Source organism: Pithys albifrons, chromosome 6 (assembly GCF_047495875.1).
Source record: "Pithys albifrons albifrons isolate INPA30051 chromosome 6, PitAlb_v1, whole genome shotgun sequence".
Taxonomy (NCBI): Eukaryota; Metazoa; Chordata; class Aves; order Passeriformes; family Thamnophilidae; genus Pithys; species Pithys albifrons.
Window position 1 is genome coordinate 33940088 of NC_092463.1, and position 16504 is coordinate 33956591.

A 16504-nucleotide genomic window follows, 5' to 3' on the forward strand; every position below is an offset into this window, starting at 1 on the left:
TTGGACAGCAGGAGGATTTCTGCACAGAAGGGGTGATTAGACATTGGCATGGGCTGCCCAGGGAGGCGGCGGAGTCACCGTCCCTGGAGGAGCTTAAGGAGAGATTGGAGGTGGCACAGAGTGCCCTGGGTTAGTTGACAAGGGGGCGTAAGGTCATGAGCAGGACTTGATGACCTCAGAGGTCTATTGCAACCAAACCGATTCTGTGATTTCACGCTGGTCAAAAGCAGGGGTCACCGCCCTCGCTGCCGATCTTTTCCCGTTATCCGAGGTCCGAAGAACTAAGCTCTCAGCTCCTCGGGTCAGCCGACGGACCCTGGCCCCGGCGCTGCCGGCGCAGGATTGGCGCTGCCTGTACCCGCCCCGCTCCGCTGTGCCCGCCCCGCCGGCCCTGGCCCGCCCCGGCTCGGCCCCGCCCGCTCTGCGCCCGCGCCGCGCCCGCCCCCCGGCAGTGCGGTGCTGCGCCGCGAACATGGCGTCTGAGGGGATGATCCTGACGAACCACGACCACCAGATCCGCGTCGGCGTCCTCACAGGTACAGGCCGCGCCGGCCGGGGCGCGGGGGTTCGGGGGGTGGCCGGGGCCGCGCCGCGGGGTGCCCCGCCGGCCGGCTGTCTCTGCCGTGGCGCCGCCGCCGCTGCGCAGGGAGCGCCGCTCCCCCGTGCGCGCCGTGCCCGAGGCCCGGGGCCGGGGTCGGGCGTGGGGGCGGCGCTCCGGCCGCCGGCGGCAGCGAGCAGGGGCCGGGTGGCGCTGGGCAGCGCTGCCGCAGCCGGGCGGGCGCCGCAGCCCGGCACTGACCCGCGGGAACCGCGCGGAGGGGACGGGGCGGGCGGGTGGGCAGCGCCGGAGGGGCCGGGACGCGGCCGGGCTGGCTCCGAGCGCGGCGGGGCCCCGAGAGCGAAAGCGCTGGGAAAGGAGCCCGCAGCCGGCGCCAGCTGCGGGCCGGCAGGTGCCGGGCCTGCCCTCCCGGGCGGGAGGCGGCCTGAGCTCCCGGCCGCGGGAATACCGAGCGCGGCACGCTCCGCACGACAGCTCCGTGGGCATGGCTCCTTCCCCTCCCCCTGCCTGGCCGTTACTTCGGGCGGGGGGATGCCTGTGCCTGTGTGCTCTCCGCTGGGAGCGGGAGCAGGGCGTTTACGATGCTGCTGCTCATAGCGCGCGGATGAGCCTGTGATAAAGCCGCGGCAGTGACCTGCGGTGGCTGCACGGAAGGGCTCCCGGAGCCGGTGCGTGTGTTGCAGTCTGGGGGGGTCTCTTTGGGGGAGCCTGTGCGGGTATCCCGGTGCCTACAGAGCTTGGCGCTCCGGGGGACGGAGCCCCGGGGTGTGCCAGAGGATAAGGGCGTCAATACCGTTCCTCTGCAAGGAAGGGGCGAGAGATTTTAGCGAAATTTTTGGGCGTGAGGCTCAGAAGGTTTCACCAGGAGCCTGAGAAGACATGACTGTTCATGGAAAGCAGCGTTGTGAGCTCGTTTAGAAGTCGGAGGATGTTCGTAGTGAAAGGGAGTACGTTCAAGGGAAAGGAGGCCTGGATTTAACCCGAAAGTTATTTATTCCCGCTAGCGGTGTTTAACCCGAGCGGCACTTTTGAGGAGCGCCCGTGCCCGCGGAGCCCCCGGCGCTGTTCCCTGCCGGGTGCTGATCCCGCCGCCGGGAGAGCGAGGGATGCCGCGAGGATGGAGCCTCATTCCCTGCCTGACAGGCGCTTGGCCGCAGGATGAGTTTGACGGTAAACCGCTACAAAACCACGGTGTAATACAAGTGGAAATCCTTAGCGTTGCTTTCAAATTCCAGACAGGCAGATTCTTAATAAGGACAGAGTGGGTTGGACAAGATGCAAAAGTCAGACTGGGGGGATTTGCTCCCGTTGTTCCTGAACGCTGGGACAGGCATGCCAGTGCCTATTGCCGTAAACGTTAAAGAAGTGAGTGCCTGCTAACAGAATGCTCTTTGCATATTTTGTGCAACTTCATATTCTGTAACTTGGATTATTATTTTCTTTGATCAGTGAGTTGTAATAATTTTCACATGTAATTGTTCCCAGAATGCAGTGCCAGATACATATGGTGTTATAATAATTTAAATAACAATTAAGTCTCGCAATAAATTCAGATAATCTTTCAGAATACATTGGTTTTTATTTTGTGCTGTAAATCTTGTTTGATCACTGTTAAACTCTTTTAAGTTTTCATCATAATTTGCAATTCCATTGAGAAGAGCTTGTAGCCTGATTTTAATTTTTTGTTTTTAAAGGAAAACCAAACAGAAGAGTTTCAGCTCTTTTCCCTTTAATGTCATTGTTTTGAATTCCAGGCTGAATATTTTTGCACAGAATTTTTTTGCCGTTTTAAAAGGGGACACCTTGTTTTCTGTCAAATTTCTTACAATTTTCTAAGCCCCCTTTCTGTGTATGTTCAAGATATGAAATAAAATTTTATAGAAATGTATTACTTTAATAGCATGCATTGGACCAACCTTAATTATTTTCATTCTGGCATTTCCTTTAACCTGGAAGGAGAATATTTGTACTTTGGAGGGTTTGGATGCCCTGGCTATTTCTGCTGTTTAAGCTGTGGAAAGACAGCAAATGAAAAAATTCATTTTTCCAAGTTTTTTTCATAGAAATGAACTAATAATTGCCTCTTGGCTAGCGTGTGGAGGAATGGATGTGGAAATGGAAAGGTTAGGTATGCAAACTAATTTTTTTATTTTATCATTTAGAATAGCTTAGTGATCAGAAATTAGATAATTAACATAACATGACTCCTTCAACTTCTCTAATTAAGACCATAGCCATATGTTTGTTTTCTTAGCATTATATACTTGTGGTCTTATCACCACAGGCATACAGATTTATGTTCCTGTTAGACCTGGTATACTCAGTTTAGAAAATAACCATAACTGCACCCTAGGGTCATATTCAGATGGAATTTAAATTTATTTAGGAGTAATTCCGTTGAATTAATTTAAAGTTCTGTATTCATTTTTAAATGAGGACATAGAAAAAATTATCTGGGCACACTATTAGTCTTGTCTGTTGTAGAGACTGATGCACATGGCTCCAGAATATATTAATACAGAGTGATTAAAGTTTGTCATGTAGCTTAGTTTCATTGCATTCAGTTTTGTTTTAAGTAAGGTATTGTATTTCTTTTTTCCTTGGTAGACCTCTGTTTATGTGTGTATTACTAGTTTCCATCTAAACCCAAATGTACATTTTTTTCACTTGTGACAAATTAGGACCTGTATAATAGATTAGAGAAATAGAAAATTTGTTTATTGTTTACCCAAAGTAACTTACTGTGTTTAAATGCAAAATTACACAGGATGTAGCACCTTGGGATTTTTTACAAATATTGCTTGTTAACATCTCTTGTATCCAAACTGTGAAGGTCTTTTAGTTAAGAGTCAATGATAAGAATAAAGTCCATAATTAGGACATTTTTTCAATGTGAATGAACCATCATCCTGAAATCAGGAAAAGTACATTAGTGTATACACCATCTATGGACTTGCACATGTCATTCATATCTACTTTTGAGTCTCTGTGCAGAAAGTTGTAGAATTAAGCTGCCTTACTGAAACAGGAGGAGATATCAAAATGACGGATTGAAGAACTGTGGAATTGGTAAACTAGAGGGTTGTGGCTTATGCAAATAGGAAGTCTCACTAGTTTGTGCTTAGAAAGCGGAGTTCTAATATTTGTTAAGAAGTTCTGCAATATGTGAAAAGGGTGTGACTATGGAAGTGTCATATTCAGCCCCAGTGCTTAATGAAATGTTCAGGTTAAAGATACTGCTCACTTAGGTTCCAAACCTGGAGTTTCCCTCTCCTACCTTTGATATGTAGTGCAGGCACAGATTTTTGTGATGGAGTAACAGAGTTGGGCTAACAACGGCCAAAGCCTTGTCATTTAAATGCTCCGGATATCTTCTTTTAAAAAACAAACACATGCGGAGACACAGAAATGTGGGGTAGGTAAACAAATGAAAAAGAGGAGAGATGTTTACGTTTGTGGTAATTGTTGGATTATATGCCTGGTCTGTATGCACTGTTGTGCACCAGTGCTTCTTTAGTAAAATACAAATCTGAATTATTCTGGTTGTCCCTTGCAAACCGTTCATGTTTGGAATAATATCTCTAACAGAACAGTTAATCAGTTACCAGTGGTGTGAGGTTATTGAACCTGGGTTAGTAAGTACTGGATTTTGTAATACTGAAGTTGGATAGAAAACAGGAATTGAGGTGCTGTGCCCAGAATTTAATCAATATTAGATCCAGCTCTACCAGTGGTGACATTGGTAAGTTACATAATCTGTGACCTTTCTTGTGTGTGAGGGATTAAAGCAGACCCTTGACTAGAACCATCCAGAGAGATCCGAATGATGTTGCCATCTCCACTAGCCGGATGGAAAAACACAGACTCTGGTTCTCTCTACTTGCTCTTAATTGTCTTTTTTCCCCTCTCCATCCCTATTTTCTTCTTATTTACCTCTCTTCTTATTTTCTTTCTAGCAAGCATCTAGTCTACCTGGTCAAAACTTGAGGTTTTGGTATGTGTTTGGTGTTTTATTCAGAACATGCCTGATAAAAATTTGTCACATCACATTTGGGGTTGGCTAATAATGCTTCATTCAGTTTGTCTGCTTTTGAGGCAGGTCTGTGAAAGAGTCATCACCAGACACAAACAGCGTTTTCTGTCTTTGTTCCTCATTTTGTATTTCTTGCTTGTTTAGGAAAAAACTCTCAGACTAACTTTTTTTTTTTCTGGGCTGCTTTTACTCTGTTTAGTATTGCTTTAAAAGAGGTATAACCTTTCACCTTTGGTTGTAAAAATATTTTATAAAGGGAGTAAAGGGTTTTGGCAACATACAACCCTTCACTAATGATTTCTTCTTAAGGTTCATTGTTCTTCCTTTATGTAACAATTAGAATATTTTGAATGATAGCTGTTGCCATAGGCCTCGTCAGTAAAGCAGACAAATGTTTCTGAATCTGTAACTTCAGACTTTGTTTGTCCTTTTAAGGCTGTAGTGTGAAAGGTGACAGCAGTCTGAGAGTCTGAGACCATTTAGCTGTTGAGATGACAAGGAGTGGACATTTCCTTGCAATGTATCACTTTGAAGCAAGCTTTCTTCTCAGAGGCTGAGGGCGTTGTCTACTTGAGAACCTCACCCAAAGAAGTCACTTGGGCAGATCGGAAGTTCACTGATATGAATGTTTTGTAAATATTATCTTTGAGAAATGTGGGGAACAATGTACTTAGGGTGTCACTGTATGTTGGTCAGACTATTTTAGAAATATATATGCTATCTGTTTGCTAAAAAGTTATATGCTTGTCTCCTATTTTATGAGGTACCATCTCACAACTTATCCCTAAGAGTCTTTGTTATTAACATGCAAGTTGCAAGATCATTTCTCAGTGGTAGTGCTATTCTTGTTTTGGACATGCATTGGAATTTGTGGTAAACTTTCTTACAGAGGTGTGTGGGAGGTTGAGGACTGACACTAGGTTTGCTAGGACTTACTGTCAAATTGTCTAAATTGAAGTTGCTTAGTTTTTTGTTTGTGATCTGACTTTCCAAAATTATGCCTTACTGGGCATTCATCTTCAAAACATAGATTAAAGGCAGTAGCTTTTCCTGGAAGCCTTAGTTTTTTCTAAAAGCGTAGTTCAGCAAGTGAATTCTGGACATGGAGAAATGCTGTGCTTTCATTAAGAGTAAAACATTCTGGATTTGGGGCAACATTGATTTTCCTTCTCAGCTGTAAGGCTGTTGTAATGTTGAGTTTATCCAGGGAATCTAGATCTCCCTCTTTCCCATTTGTAGCCATACATCTTCACCAAAGTGTTTCTTTCTGGTTTCTGATAGGGCTATGATGATAAGCTTTAATGTCTTGTGGATGTGATCCAGGAAATCACATAGTTTCTTTTCTGTAGTTTATCTGTGCTTTACCCTTTAAACTAAAAGAGAAAGAAAGTCCTGGCTTTTTCCTCTCATTTTTTTAATGCGCAGTGTGGAACTAAACCAAGTGACTGAAATCCCACTGATAGAGCAGACTCTTGCACTTACTGTTTAGTTTGTGTGCTACAATACTCTTTCTTTTGAATGGGAAGAAGTAGAAACACTGAAATTAAAAGCGTCTAAAGCAAGAGATTAAAGCATCTATGTATAGTTGAGAAATAACAAATACCTACTTATGTAAGAAATAGCAATTAATTTGGAGGTTTATGTGCTTTTATAGAACAGGGGTAAGAAGTCTTGTGTACTCAGTTTCTTGATTTGGAGTTTACTTATCCAAATACAGTTGAAAGACTTCCATCTTCACCCACGCTCCATGTCTGTAGTTCATATTTAGAAGCACAGAGCATACCCATTACATTATGTTTTCATCTGCTTTTCTAGGTTTATATTTGTCTCCTTTTCTAGTACTGCAGGAAAACTTTCCATGTTACTTATCTTAAAAGTCAGTGATTGTGAATTTCATGGGGACCATCTTAGTTCTGGGATAACCTTTGTTTGGTCTGCTGGCTTTGTTACTTGGACAGTAAGAGAATATGTGATCATTGGGCCATGTTTTGGAGAGCCAAGCACACAAAAGCCTGATATGCAGACACAGCATTCTGCCTTTAATGTTGATTTAGCCATATCTGTCTGTTTGGTTGTTTGTTTTCCAGGTGAGAAAGAGAGTAGTGCATCTTTGTTGAGAGGAACTTTTATATCATATTTCACCAACAGCTTTTCTGAAAATGTCTATCTTGAAATTTAAAGCACTTTGAAAACAAGGAAGTTTGCCGTGCAGTGCCTTTGTGAAGTGAAAGTTAAATTTGCACTTTGCTTTATTTTTAACTTGGAACAGCTAAACAAGTTAATTTTCAGTATGTGGGAACATATTTTTTCTTATTCTGATGGTTGAAAGAGTTTTTCTGAGAGGGTATAATTTTTTTTCTTTTTGTAGATAGGCAAGTATGGATTTTGTTGTCTGCAGTTTGTGAGATTCTTATGCAACAGGAGGACATGATTAATAAAAATGAGAACAAATTTTAGTTCTTGTTGAATATTTATAAGGTCTTGAAGTGTGAATTAAGTAAAAGAAATAATTTACATTCTCTTCCTATGTGTAGATGTAGTATGAAACTCTTTACCGCTTAAATTGAAATGGTTCTATATGAGTAGTGTTGTGTGTGAGAGAATTCTTGAAAGCAGAATGCCTGAAAAAACTGTCCTTGGAGAATAGGAGAGTAATAACCATAAGGGAAATGAGCAGGTAGCAGCCTTTTTCCTATGTAATGTTTTTAATTAATTAAGAACTAGCATAGCCTTTTAGGTTTGTGGCTGTGTTTTGTTTTGTTTTGCATTAAATCACAAAACAATTGAGAAAAAGAAGTTAAAATTTAAAAGGAACAGTAATTTCATAAAAAAGTACTTGGGAAAAATAGACTTAATTCAGCAGTTATCTTAGAAAATCTCATTTTGCAAGTAAGAGATTTGTGTGTGATGTTTTGTTTACTTGTTTTGTTTTCATCCTAATTTACTGAGGCCTCTTTTATGCCTAACTTGTCAAGTGGAAAAAAATTAGCATAATCCCTTAAGAATAATCTTCTGTGTACATTTTGCAAAATCCTGCAGAACAGGGCTCTATCCTACTGTTACAATGGGGGTGAATGATATTTTGTTACGAATAAAATGCAGTGTCTGTTCCTCATACTATGAGATAAACAAGAAGACTTCCACTGTCTGACTTCAATGATTAGGGAACAACTGTGTGTAACAAAATCTGGTTTTGGGCCGTGAAGTGTTTTTTGATATATACCAAGGCCTGAAAGAACTGACTCAATTTAGCTCCATAGGCAAGTTACCTAGAGCAGTAATCTTTAGTAGCTTTACATATGACACTTCATTATATATTCAACATACAAATTGTACAAGTAGAGCAATATAATAAATATATGAAGTATTGCTTATGTATTTAGGATTAAAGCTGTAGAAATATGTGTTTCTCAGAAATACTTTTTCCTTTCCTAATTAAATTATATCACTTACTATGTAGTAAAGAGCAGAAAGTGAAGAATACTTGTGGGCTTTGAACTATAATACTTCTGGGGCTTTTTAGTACTTACTGTGTGGTTATGAAATTATAGATTTTCTTCATTGTCCTGTAAATTGTAGGGAATTTAAAATCCATGTGGAATATTTTCCCTTTGAAGAATCCCTTGCATGTATTTTTTTGGTTTGTTTTCCTTGCTATTGTGTATAACTTTTGAGATCTAAAAGTGGAAAATAGAAATAAAAGTATACATTAAAGTATATGGTGTGTTTTGTTTTGTTTTGTGGTGGGGTTTTTTGTGTTTTGTTTGTTTGGTTTTGGTTTTTTGTTTTTTTTTTTTTAAGGGATGATTATTGGCTTTGGGTTTTTTTGTAAATGTGTGATGGAGAGGCTTAAAATTCATACTGAAATCTAGGAAGTGAGCTGTTTGTTCAGAATCATTTTATGGGATACTGTATGGATGAAAAATAATATGTATCCTTCAGGAATTAAAGTGAATTGCAGTGAAGTGTCCTACAGATCTGCGCCAGAAGGGAAAGGTTTCTAGGACCTCTGGAAATGATGCTTGCCATGAAAAAGGCAAAAATCCCATTTTCTCTTGGCAAGCTGCTTTTAATGCCCCGGGATAGGCCGCTTGGGAAGGAATTGATAGCAGGACCTGAGGTGAAGTCTGTAAGTCTTCATTCAATAATTCTTGAAGAAACATTGAATGTGGCACTAGGTAGGAATTCTGCAAGCCAGTACAGTTCTACTCTGCTGGTTTTTACCCCTTCTTGAAAGAATTCTCATGGGATTAGGAAGACAAACCAGACTGCGAAAGAGAAGATATTTGTGTTGGGCAGGTATGTATCTTTTTACCTAGGTATGTACAAATCCTGTCCTAGGAAAGTGCGTGTGGCAGGACATTTCTGGAATAAGGTTTCCAGATATTCAAACAGGTATTAGGAAGTTTCTGTCTTACCTGGTTCTTTTGTATGCTGTAGAGTAGTGGCAGTGCAAACAGTGAGAAGCCAAAGGCGTACTGTGTACTCCCTGTCAGAAACCTCAGCTCAGGAAAAAAGCTGGGAGAAAGCAGCAAGTGCCTAAAGTAAGTACCTGTCTGGTGAGAAAAATGCTTGTTGTTTACAGGAAAAAAAAAAGAAAAAGAAAAAAGGGAAAAGCCCTTCATAAGATTAAAGGGAATACATACTTCTCATTTCCTCTTTTTTAAGCCTAATTTCCCTTTTTAGTTCTGTGAATACACAAGGGGAGACATTAAATAAGCCTACAGCAAGTCAAGGAGTCTCAAAATCAGCTTCCTTGGAGAAATAAGCTGAAATTAAGCATATTGAGGAAAAAAGTTGCAAAATGTATCTTTAAAAGATAGTGCAGGGACAAAGTGTTTCTGTAGATAATACTGAGAAAACTCCAGGGATCCTGAGATAAAGTTGCAACAGGTGTTACGTGTGTAACTCTTGCTGATTAAATTCATAATTGCTGTAATACTCTGACTTAACACTATGAAAAAGATTTAGAGAATATTACAAAACAAATAGTATAATAAAGGGGAGTTTTGAGGGCAAGTTTTTGTAATCTGCAGGTTTTTCTCCTCCTGTCTTTATGATGTTGTAAAGGAATTCCTTCTTAGATAGTTAGATGTCTTGATAGATGCAGTAGGTCAGTGAGGAATAACTCCCTAACTACTGGCTTTAGCTGCATCTAAATCAAAGTACTTCTAGTTATTGTGAAATATACCTGTTGATGGGCTTTCTTAATGATTGCTGTAATCAAACAGACTGGAAAGTCTGCAGAGGGAATTGCTTTCCCTCCTAACCTCCTATTTTGAGGGATTTCAAACAATTCTGGTAATCCAGACATTTGTTCTGGCATTTGTTTAACAAAATAAAGAAAAGAATAAACAAGAACAAGATATGTAGAATAAACCAGGAGTTTTAGAAGGGTGTTGAGTTTTTTGAGAGAAATCTTAGAACTTTTTCAAGTGAATGTGACTACAGGCTATATGATATAATTCTTTGGACAGAAGGCAAGGCACAGAGCTTCAAGAAGCTGGGAATGGTCATGTTAGTAAGCTGTATGTGGTTCAAGTTATGTATATGTAAACTGTTTCAGAATCTAATGCGAGTCTGACATCTATTTTTTAGGAATGTGCCCTGTTCCACAGTAGGAAGGTAAGCTGTCAAACCTTAAGGTCTGATCTTGCCAGTTAAATTCCAGCATGGTAAGAATTAAAGCTATTACTAGTGTCTCCAATGTGCAGGACCTTCTTATCTGATTGATACTCAGGCTTTTTTTCTGAGCATCAAAGATCAAAACGGAAATGCAAAAGTTCATGTTAAAAGCAATTGATGAAAAAAGCAACTGATGAAGAATTTCCTGTGATCGTTAAGCTTCAAGGAAGCTCACCTGCCTGTTCCTATTTCTTTATTCTGAAGGTCCTAGTTCATGCACAATGGTTTCAGTACATGACTTTTCTCTTTGGCTTGGCAGTTGATCAAAGAGAATTAGTGAAAATACTAGTTGTCATTTCGCCATTGTTTTGTTAGGAAATTGTTCAAGTAGACTTTTTCGAGTCCTTTGATGAACAGAACATCTTTCTGGAAAAGGCATCTGAGGCAAATTTCTGTATAGCATTAAACTGAGGCATCATGGATTATCTTTAATATTAGAAAAGTCTCTTAATTCCTTGATAGTGTGTCTTGTATTTCATTATTGTTATGGGTAAGTTGCTGTGAGAATTCATCAAATCATAAGGGAGATCTTAGATGTGGCATAGTAATAATTTTTAGTATTTCTTGCCAGAATAGTAGTGGCTTCCGGTACACTCCAGAATAATTTTAGCACGTCTTCAGATTATTCCTAGGATCCTTTTTCTGCACCAGATACATGCCTGCTAAAAATGTTCTACCTGTGCTTCAGTGTCCAGAAAGTAAAATCAGCTGTGCATATGAAAAATATGTGGATAAAAACTACTTTAAAATGAATGGTTGAGATCTTATTAGGATGTAGAAGGTAATCTAATGATTAGGGCACATTGAGGATCTTTTTCAATGTTTAAAATGTCATGAAAACATCAGCTTGGAGCCATGTGAGGCAATAGTAAAATACATACTGTAATTTCTTCAAAGTATAAATTTAAACTTAACACCCTTTAGATGCTGGCATTCCACCTAGCAGCCATTGCAGGAAAAAACCCCAGGCAGATGCAGAAATTCTTTATATTTTAAAAATTAGGTACTCTCTCAATTCTGCAATGATAAGTAGGCAATTAAAAATATTTTATTTTTTGTGCTGTACCTATGTTAAGTCATTTGACTATAATTTACTAAGTTAATTTTGTAATTTCATTCAATTAAAGTGAAGGCTGGGGTAGCAAGTAGTGCTGACTTAGAGAAGCAGATCTGTGTATTGGGGGCTTCACATTCGCACTGTTCAGAGTGTTGTGCCGCACTGTAGCTCAAAACCCTTGCAGCAACCTCAGTAATTGTTGGAGAACATTAGGTGGGCTCTTGGAGTACATCTCATGGAATCATAGAGTCATAGAATCGATTGGGTTGGAAAAGACCTCCGAGATCATCAAGTCCAACCCTTGGTCCAACTCCAGTCCATTTACCAGATCATGGCACTCAGCGCCACGTCCAATGTCAGTTTAAAAACCTCCTGGGATGGTGAATCCACCACCTCTCTGGGTAGACCATTCCAATGCCTGATTACTCTCTCTGTAAAGAACTTTTTTCTGATCTCCAACTTAAATTTGCCCTGGCAGAGCTTGTGCCCGTGCCCCCTTGTCCTATTGCTGAGTGCCTGGGAGAAGAGACCAATTCCCACCGGGCCAGAACTTCCCTTCAGGTAGTTATCTCATTTAGTTTTGTCCAGAATGAATTCAGTGTTTGTATTTTGATTCTTCTCTGCAGTGTGAATCGAGGTGTGGTGATTTGGGGTAGTTCAAAAGCCACACTCTTGAACCATAAGCACTAATATAGTCACACTATTTTCTGGGTTTTGCCTCTGCAGGATTGTGTGCACCTCTTAGAATTCTTGTGCATGCCTGAAAGGCTTTCAGTAGGTAGCACTGAGGAGACTTTCCTAATGGTGGAAAGTGGAAAGATGCTGGCTCTTGGACTGTTCCTGTGCATTTTGTGAAGGTGATATGGGCAAGGGCATAACCTTTGAATCTTTGGATACTCTGGAGAAAGTGAGACATGCTTTTGTCAACTAGCCATGAAAGTGCTCTTAAACTAGCATAAGTGCTGAAGTAGGTAAAAGTATTTCAACTGTCCAAAATTAGCCATAGAATTACAAATTTTTGTAAAAGCTATAGATGAAGAAATGACAGAAGCAGCATGTTTACAATAACACTTAGTTTGAACATGCCCTGCCTGTACCTATCTGCCTCCTCTCCTAGGAAAATACCTGCAGCAGCTTGTCAGGGGTTTTAGATACCTGCATTCACTACATCTCAAGGTGAGTTATTCAGAGATAATTTTCTTCAGGTTTACCATGCAGTCTGCTGTCACTGGTCACTGTTCTAGAGCCCAGCAGGACTCTGTCCAGATTTAATCTTACACCTCATGGAATTTTGGCAGTGATTCTGTCATCACTGCTGCCTGTTCACTGCCATGCTGTGCTGTGCTGGCATAACCTGTTGTGTGGCTGTGCAGGCAGAGAACTGAAACAGCTGAAACTTAACCTGCCAGAAAAAAAAGGGATCTTTTTGGGCTGAATCAGCTGTGTGATCTGGTTCAGCACTGAGCTCTGCAGACTTCTGCTCCGGTAGGTGAATGGCGAGCAAGGCTGGCAATTTTTTACTTCCTTTGAAAATTTTTTTCACTTTTGTTCTTTCCTAGTACTCTTCTATCCTGCCATTTTTCACTCTGTGCAAAACAAATTTAACTGGCTAACCTATTCTTTTTGAGTGATTTGTTTTCTGCAGCCTGAACAAACTGAATCAACTCAGCAAGGGACCTCAGGAGTGCTAGTTTGAGGGAGGAACTGAATTGCAAAGGTGTGAGGGGTAAATGTGGGAGGTAGAACTTCCACTTCCTGAACACGGATCAAACAGATTGTCTTGGGTTGAGCTGGCAAAATGCCAACTGCCCAAGTACAGAGTTAGAGCGTCCCTCCCTCCAGCCGAGAAAAGGGAGAAAGGAAAAAAAACTTTCAAAACTAGGTTAATGCTTAAACCAACCACATATATTTATACTGAAAAGAGAAAACCAAAAGAAACTACAATGCACGCTTACATACTCTACACAAGGTAGATACAACAACAATTTTCTGCCTTCCACCGAAAAACAGATTTCATCACTCTAAATCTATAAGCACCCAAAAGACACCCAGCAAGAAACAGAAAGTACAACAACAAAATGTTTCTACTTCCCTGAAACTAAAACAAAATACAATGTAGTGGCAGCAGGAACAGGGCCCAGCACAGCAGAACAACTGTAGCATGTCCTGCCTGTACTTCAGCCATGATGGAACTGGGCAAACACCTCCCACTCCTGCACTCATATCTTAGGTTTGTGTCATCTGGTATGAAGTATCCCTGGTTACCCAGTCAGGTGATAGCTGTCTCTTCCAATCCATGTAGATTCTCCAAACCTGCCAATCTGAGGCCTAGCTAAAACCACTACACAGATGTATTCTGTTTTGTGTAGTTCACTTGCATCAATTTTGAAGGTAGTCTTGACACTGCTTTTTCTGGCTGTGTTGTCTCCTTTCTTGCAAGTATTGCTTTGTCAGGCCAGATGTTCTCTTGGTGTTATTTACTGGCTTGTCCTGATGGAAAGCAGAGACACTGCCTGTGCTGAATGAGCTGAAAAAAACCCACAGTCAAGGAAGGGAACGATTTTACAGAATGATGAACGTTGGAAAAGACCTCCAAGATCACTGAGTTCAGCTTTGACTGAAGTGGGCTCCTGGAGCTGGGAAGGTAAATTGTTTAAGGCTCTGTTCTGCCATTATCACCCCAAGAAACACTTTGGCCACCTGTTTGGCTTTCCCGGGTCTTGGTTTCCCCATCTACTTGTCAGGAATGGGAGCATCAGATTATAGAATCATAGAATCATGGAATGGCCTGGGCTGGAAGGAACCTCAAAGCTCATGAAGATCATGGGCTTTGCCCATTATGGGAAATTTTTTTGAGGAGGGCCTAAGTCAAGACGTGTTTTCCCATTTTGTACCTAAACGTCTTTGATTCATGTGAGTAGTAGCTGGATGAGTATGAAGGTTGTGCTAGGCATTTGTGCCTAACGAAGAGCTGAACATCTGGGAACTTGCATATGTTGGGTAACTAGAAAAGATGAATGTTGGACTTCTGCAGTGTTAAATTTGGGAAAAGGTCAACACTGTTACACATTTACAGGCAAGTAGGGTCTCTTTTTATGAATGTGTTAATTTTTAATAGTCAAAACTTCTAACATTTAGTTTTTCTAACTTATTATCTTGACTACAGTACTCCTAACAATTAATTTGAAGACTATATACGTATATTTATATATATATATATGTGTGTGTGTATATATATATATATATATATATATATATATATATACACATGCATAAACACTTACTGTAGTATGTATCAATGATTACAATTTCACTTTTGTCCTGCCTGCCTTCTTGTTGCTGGCCTGAAGAGAATCATTACATTTCTCTTGAGTGGATTGTTATCCATGTGATGGAGGTAACTGGAACAGCCAGTCACAGGAACAGCTGGGTGGGTAAGTCAGGCTTTGTGATTCTTGATATTTCCTTAAAAAGGGGGAGGGATGGGGATGAAGAAGGAGGATAGATAATGTAGTTGTATAATTGTGATCCATGGACCACAAGCATTTATTTAAGGCCTTATTTCATTGCAATTCAGAAGCCTCCTGGTTCATGCATTTGTCCAACATTGTATGTTTCCATTGTCTCCATGGCTGTTGTATACAGACCATGGTATTGGTATTGAAATGCAGTGTTTAGAGATAAAGTTAGCTAGCTAAAGAGAGTTGCTGTCTAAGTAGCATCTTCAGCATTAAGGTACATCTATAGTGGAACTGTGATTTTAAAGTAACAGAAAATACTCAAATGCCATTGTCACTGAAAAAGAATTCATAATGTGAAACCCCACTTTGTCTGGAAAAAAGATTATAGATTAATAATAAAATAGCATTTTACAGGAAGTGTGAGAAAAAGAAACTAAAGAGGGAATTGATAGCCACAATTTATAAATCAAAACCATATCATAAAGAACAGCCTCTAGCAAGGAATGTAGAGACCTAAGCGTAAAGGCTGTTAATGGACAGCAGACCAGCTAAACAGAGGGGAAAGATTTCCCATTCCCAAGAGAAGTTTAAGAAGGGCAAAGTTAGGAAATAATTTTTATAAAAAGAATAGAATAATAAACCAAATATACCAGATGCTTGTAATCCCAGTAGTCTCTCCTTAAAAATTCCTTACTGAGCCTTACTCAAAGCTGACAAGTATTGAATCTTTTAGCAATTCTTTTTAAATTCATCCTTTACTCCACTGTATTAATGGTGAAATGAATCCCATATAGAGCTCTCATCTGTTCATGAGGTCTCATTTATCCCAGCAAAATCATTCCTGTATACAATGAACAAATTGTGAACCGATCCAGATGATAGTATTTTGCTAAGCTAGTTTTCAGTGAATTTCTTTCAGCTTACTATAAGTAAGTGCTTGTGCCCACACAGCAGAGATGGGAACAAGTTGCTGCCTGTAGAAAGAAGGTGGGTTTTTTTCTTGTGCTCATAATGCATAAGGAAAACTGGTCTTTGGCTTTTAAAATGTGTATTGTTAATGTAGTGCACTTTTTCCGAAATCAGAAGATTGAATGGATAACATTATGTGTAGTAGCCTTGTGTACCCACCCATTGGCCACTGGTTGCAGTTTAAGAGTCAGTGACCTGAGGCTGCTTGTAGTGGTCCAAAACTCAATTACCTGTCACTCACTTAATCATGCTCACAGAAGCATATGCTGTTCTTGTGCTTGTGGGATACGTCTCTTTTTTTTTTTTGAATACAAGGTGATTGGCTTCCTGGTTTGGAATTGACTGCGATACTTCTGGTGATGTCTGGTTCATCTGTGAATCTGCTCCTACCTTACTAATATCTCATCCTTCAGGAGAACATTAGATTCTATTTATTTTAATTTCTTTATTAACCTGTATAGAGCTATTGGGTATTTGCTGAGGTTTCAGAATTTAATTAAGACTCCTGTTCCAACTGATACAAAAAAGACAGGACATTGAGAATTTCTCCTAAGATTTTCAGCATTTCTTTTTCACTCATCTCACTGTGGAGCAAAATGCTTGAGCATACTACTCTTAATGATTGCAAGGCAATAAACCCTTAGAAACCTTAGTTCTTTAAAAACAATGAAAGATAAAGAAGTAAAGCCAACAGGTTCCTTTGCTGTCATTTTCTTCCATGTCTGAATTTACATCTTTAG

The 16504-nt window shown here is 40.4% G+C and overlaps 1 protein-coding gene across 20 annotated transcripts in view; it reads left to right on the plus strand.

Moving 5' to 3' along the window:
• Positions 1–415: 415 nt before the first annotated feature.
• GPHN (gephyrin) overlaps positions 416–16504 on the plus strand; it is a 290109-nt gene continuing 274020 nt past the window's right edge. For 6 of the 20 annotated variants that reach the window (XM_071558098.1, XM_071558107.1, XM_071558109.1 and 3 more), the window contains exon 1: positions 419–536. In XM_071558098.1, the coding sequence (XP_071414199.1) occupies positions 473–536 (64 nt within the window). In that variant the 5' untranslated portion in view covers positions 419–472. Of the gene's footprint in view, positions 537–16504 lie in introns of all 20 variants that reach the window. The other 14 variants (XM_071558090.1, XM_071558089.1, XM_071558092.1 and 11 more) reach the window with 4 other exon arrangements.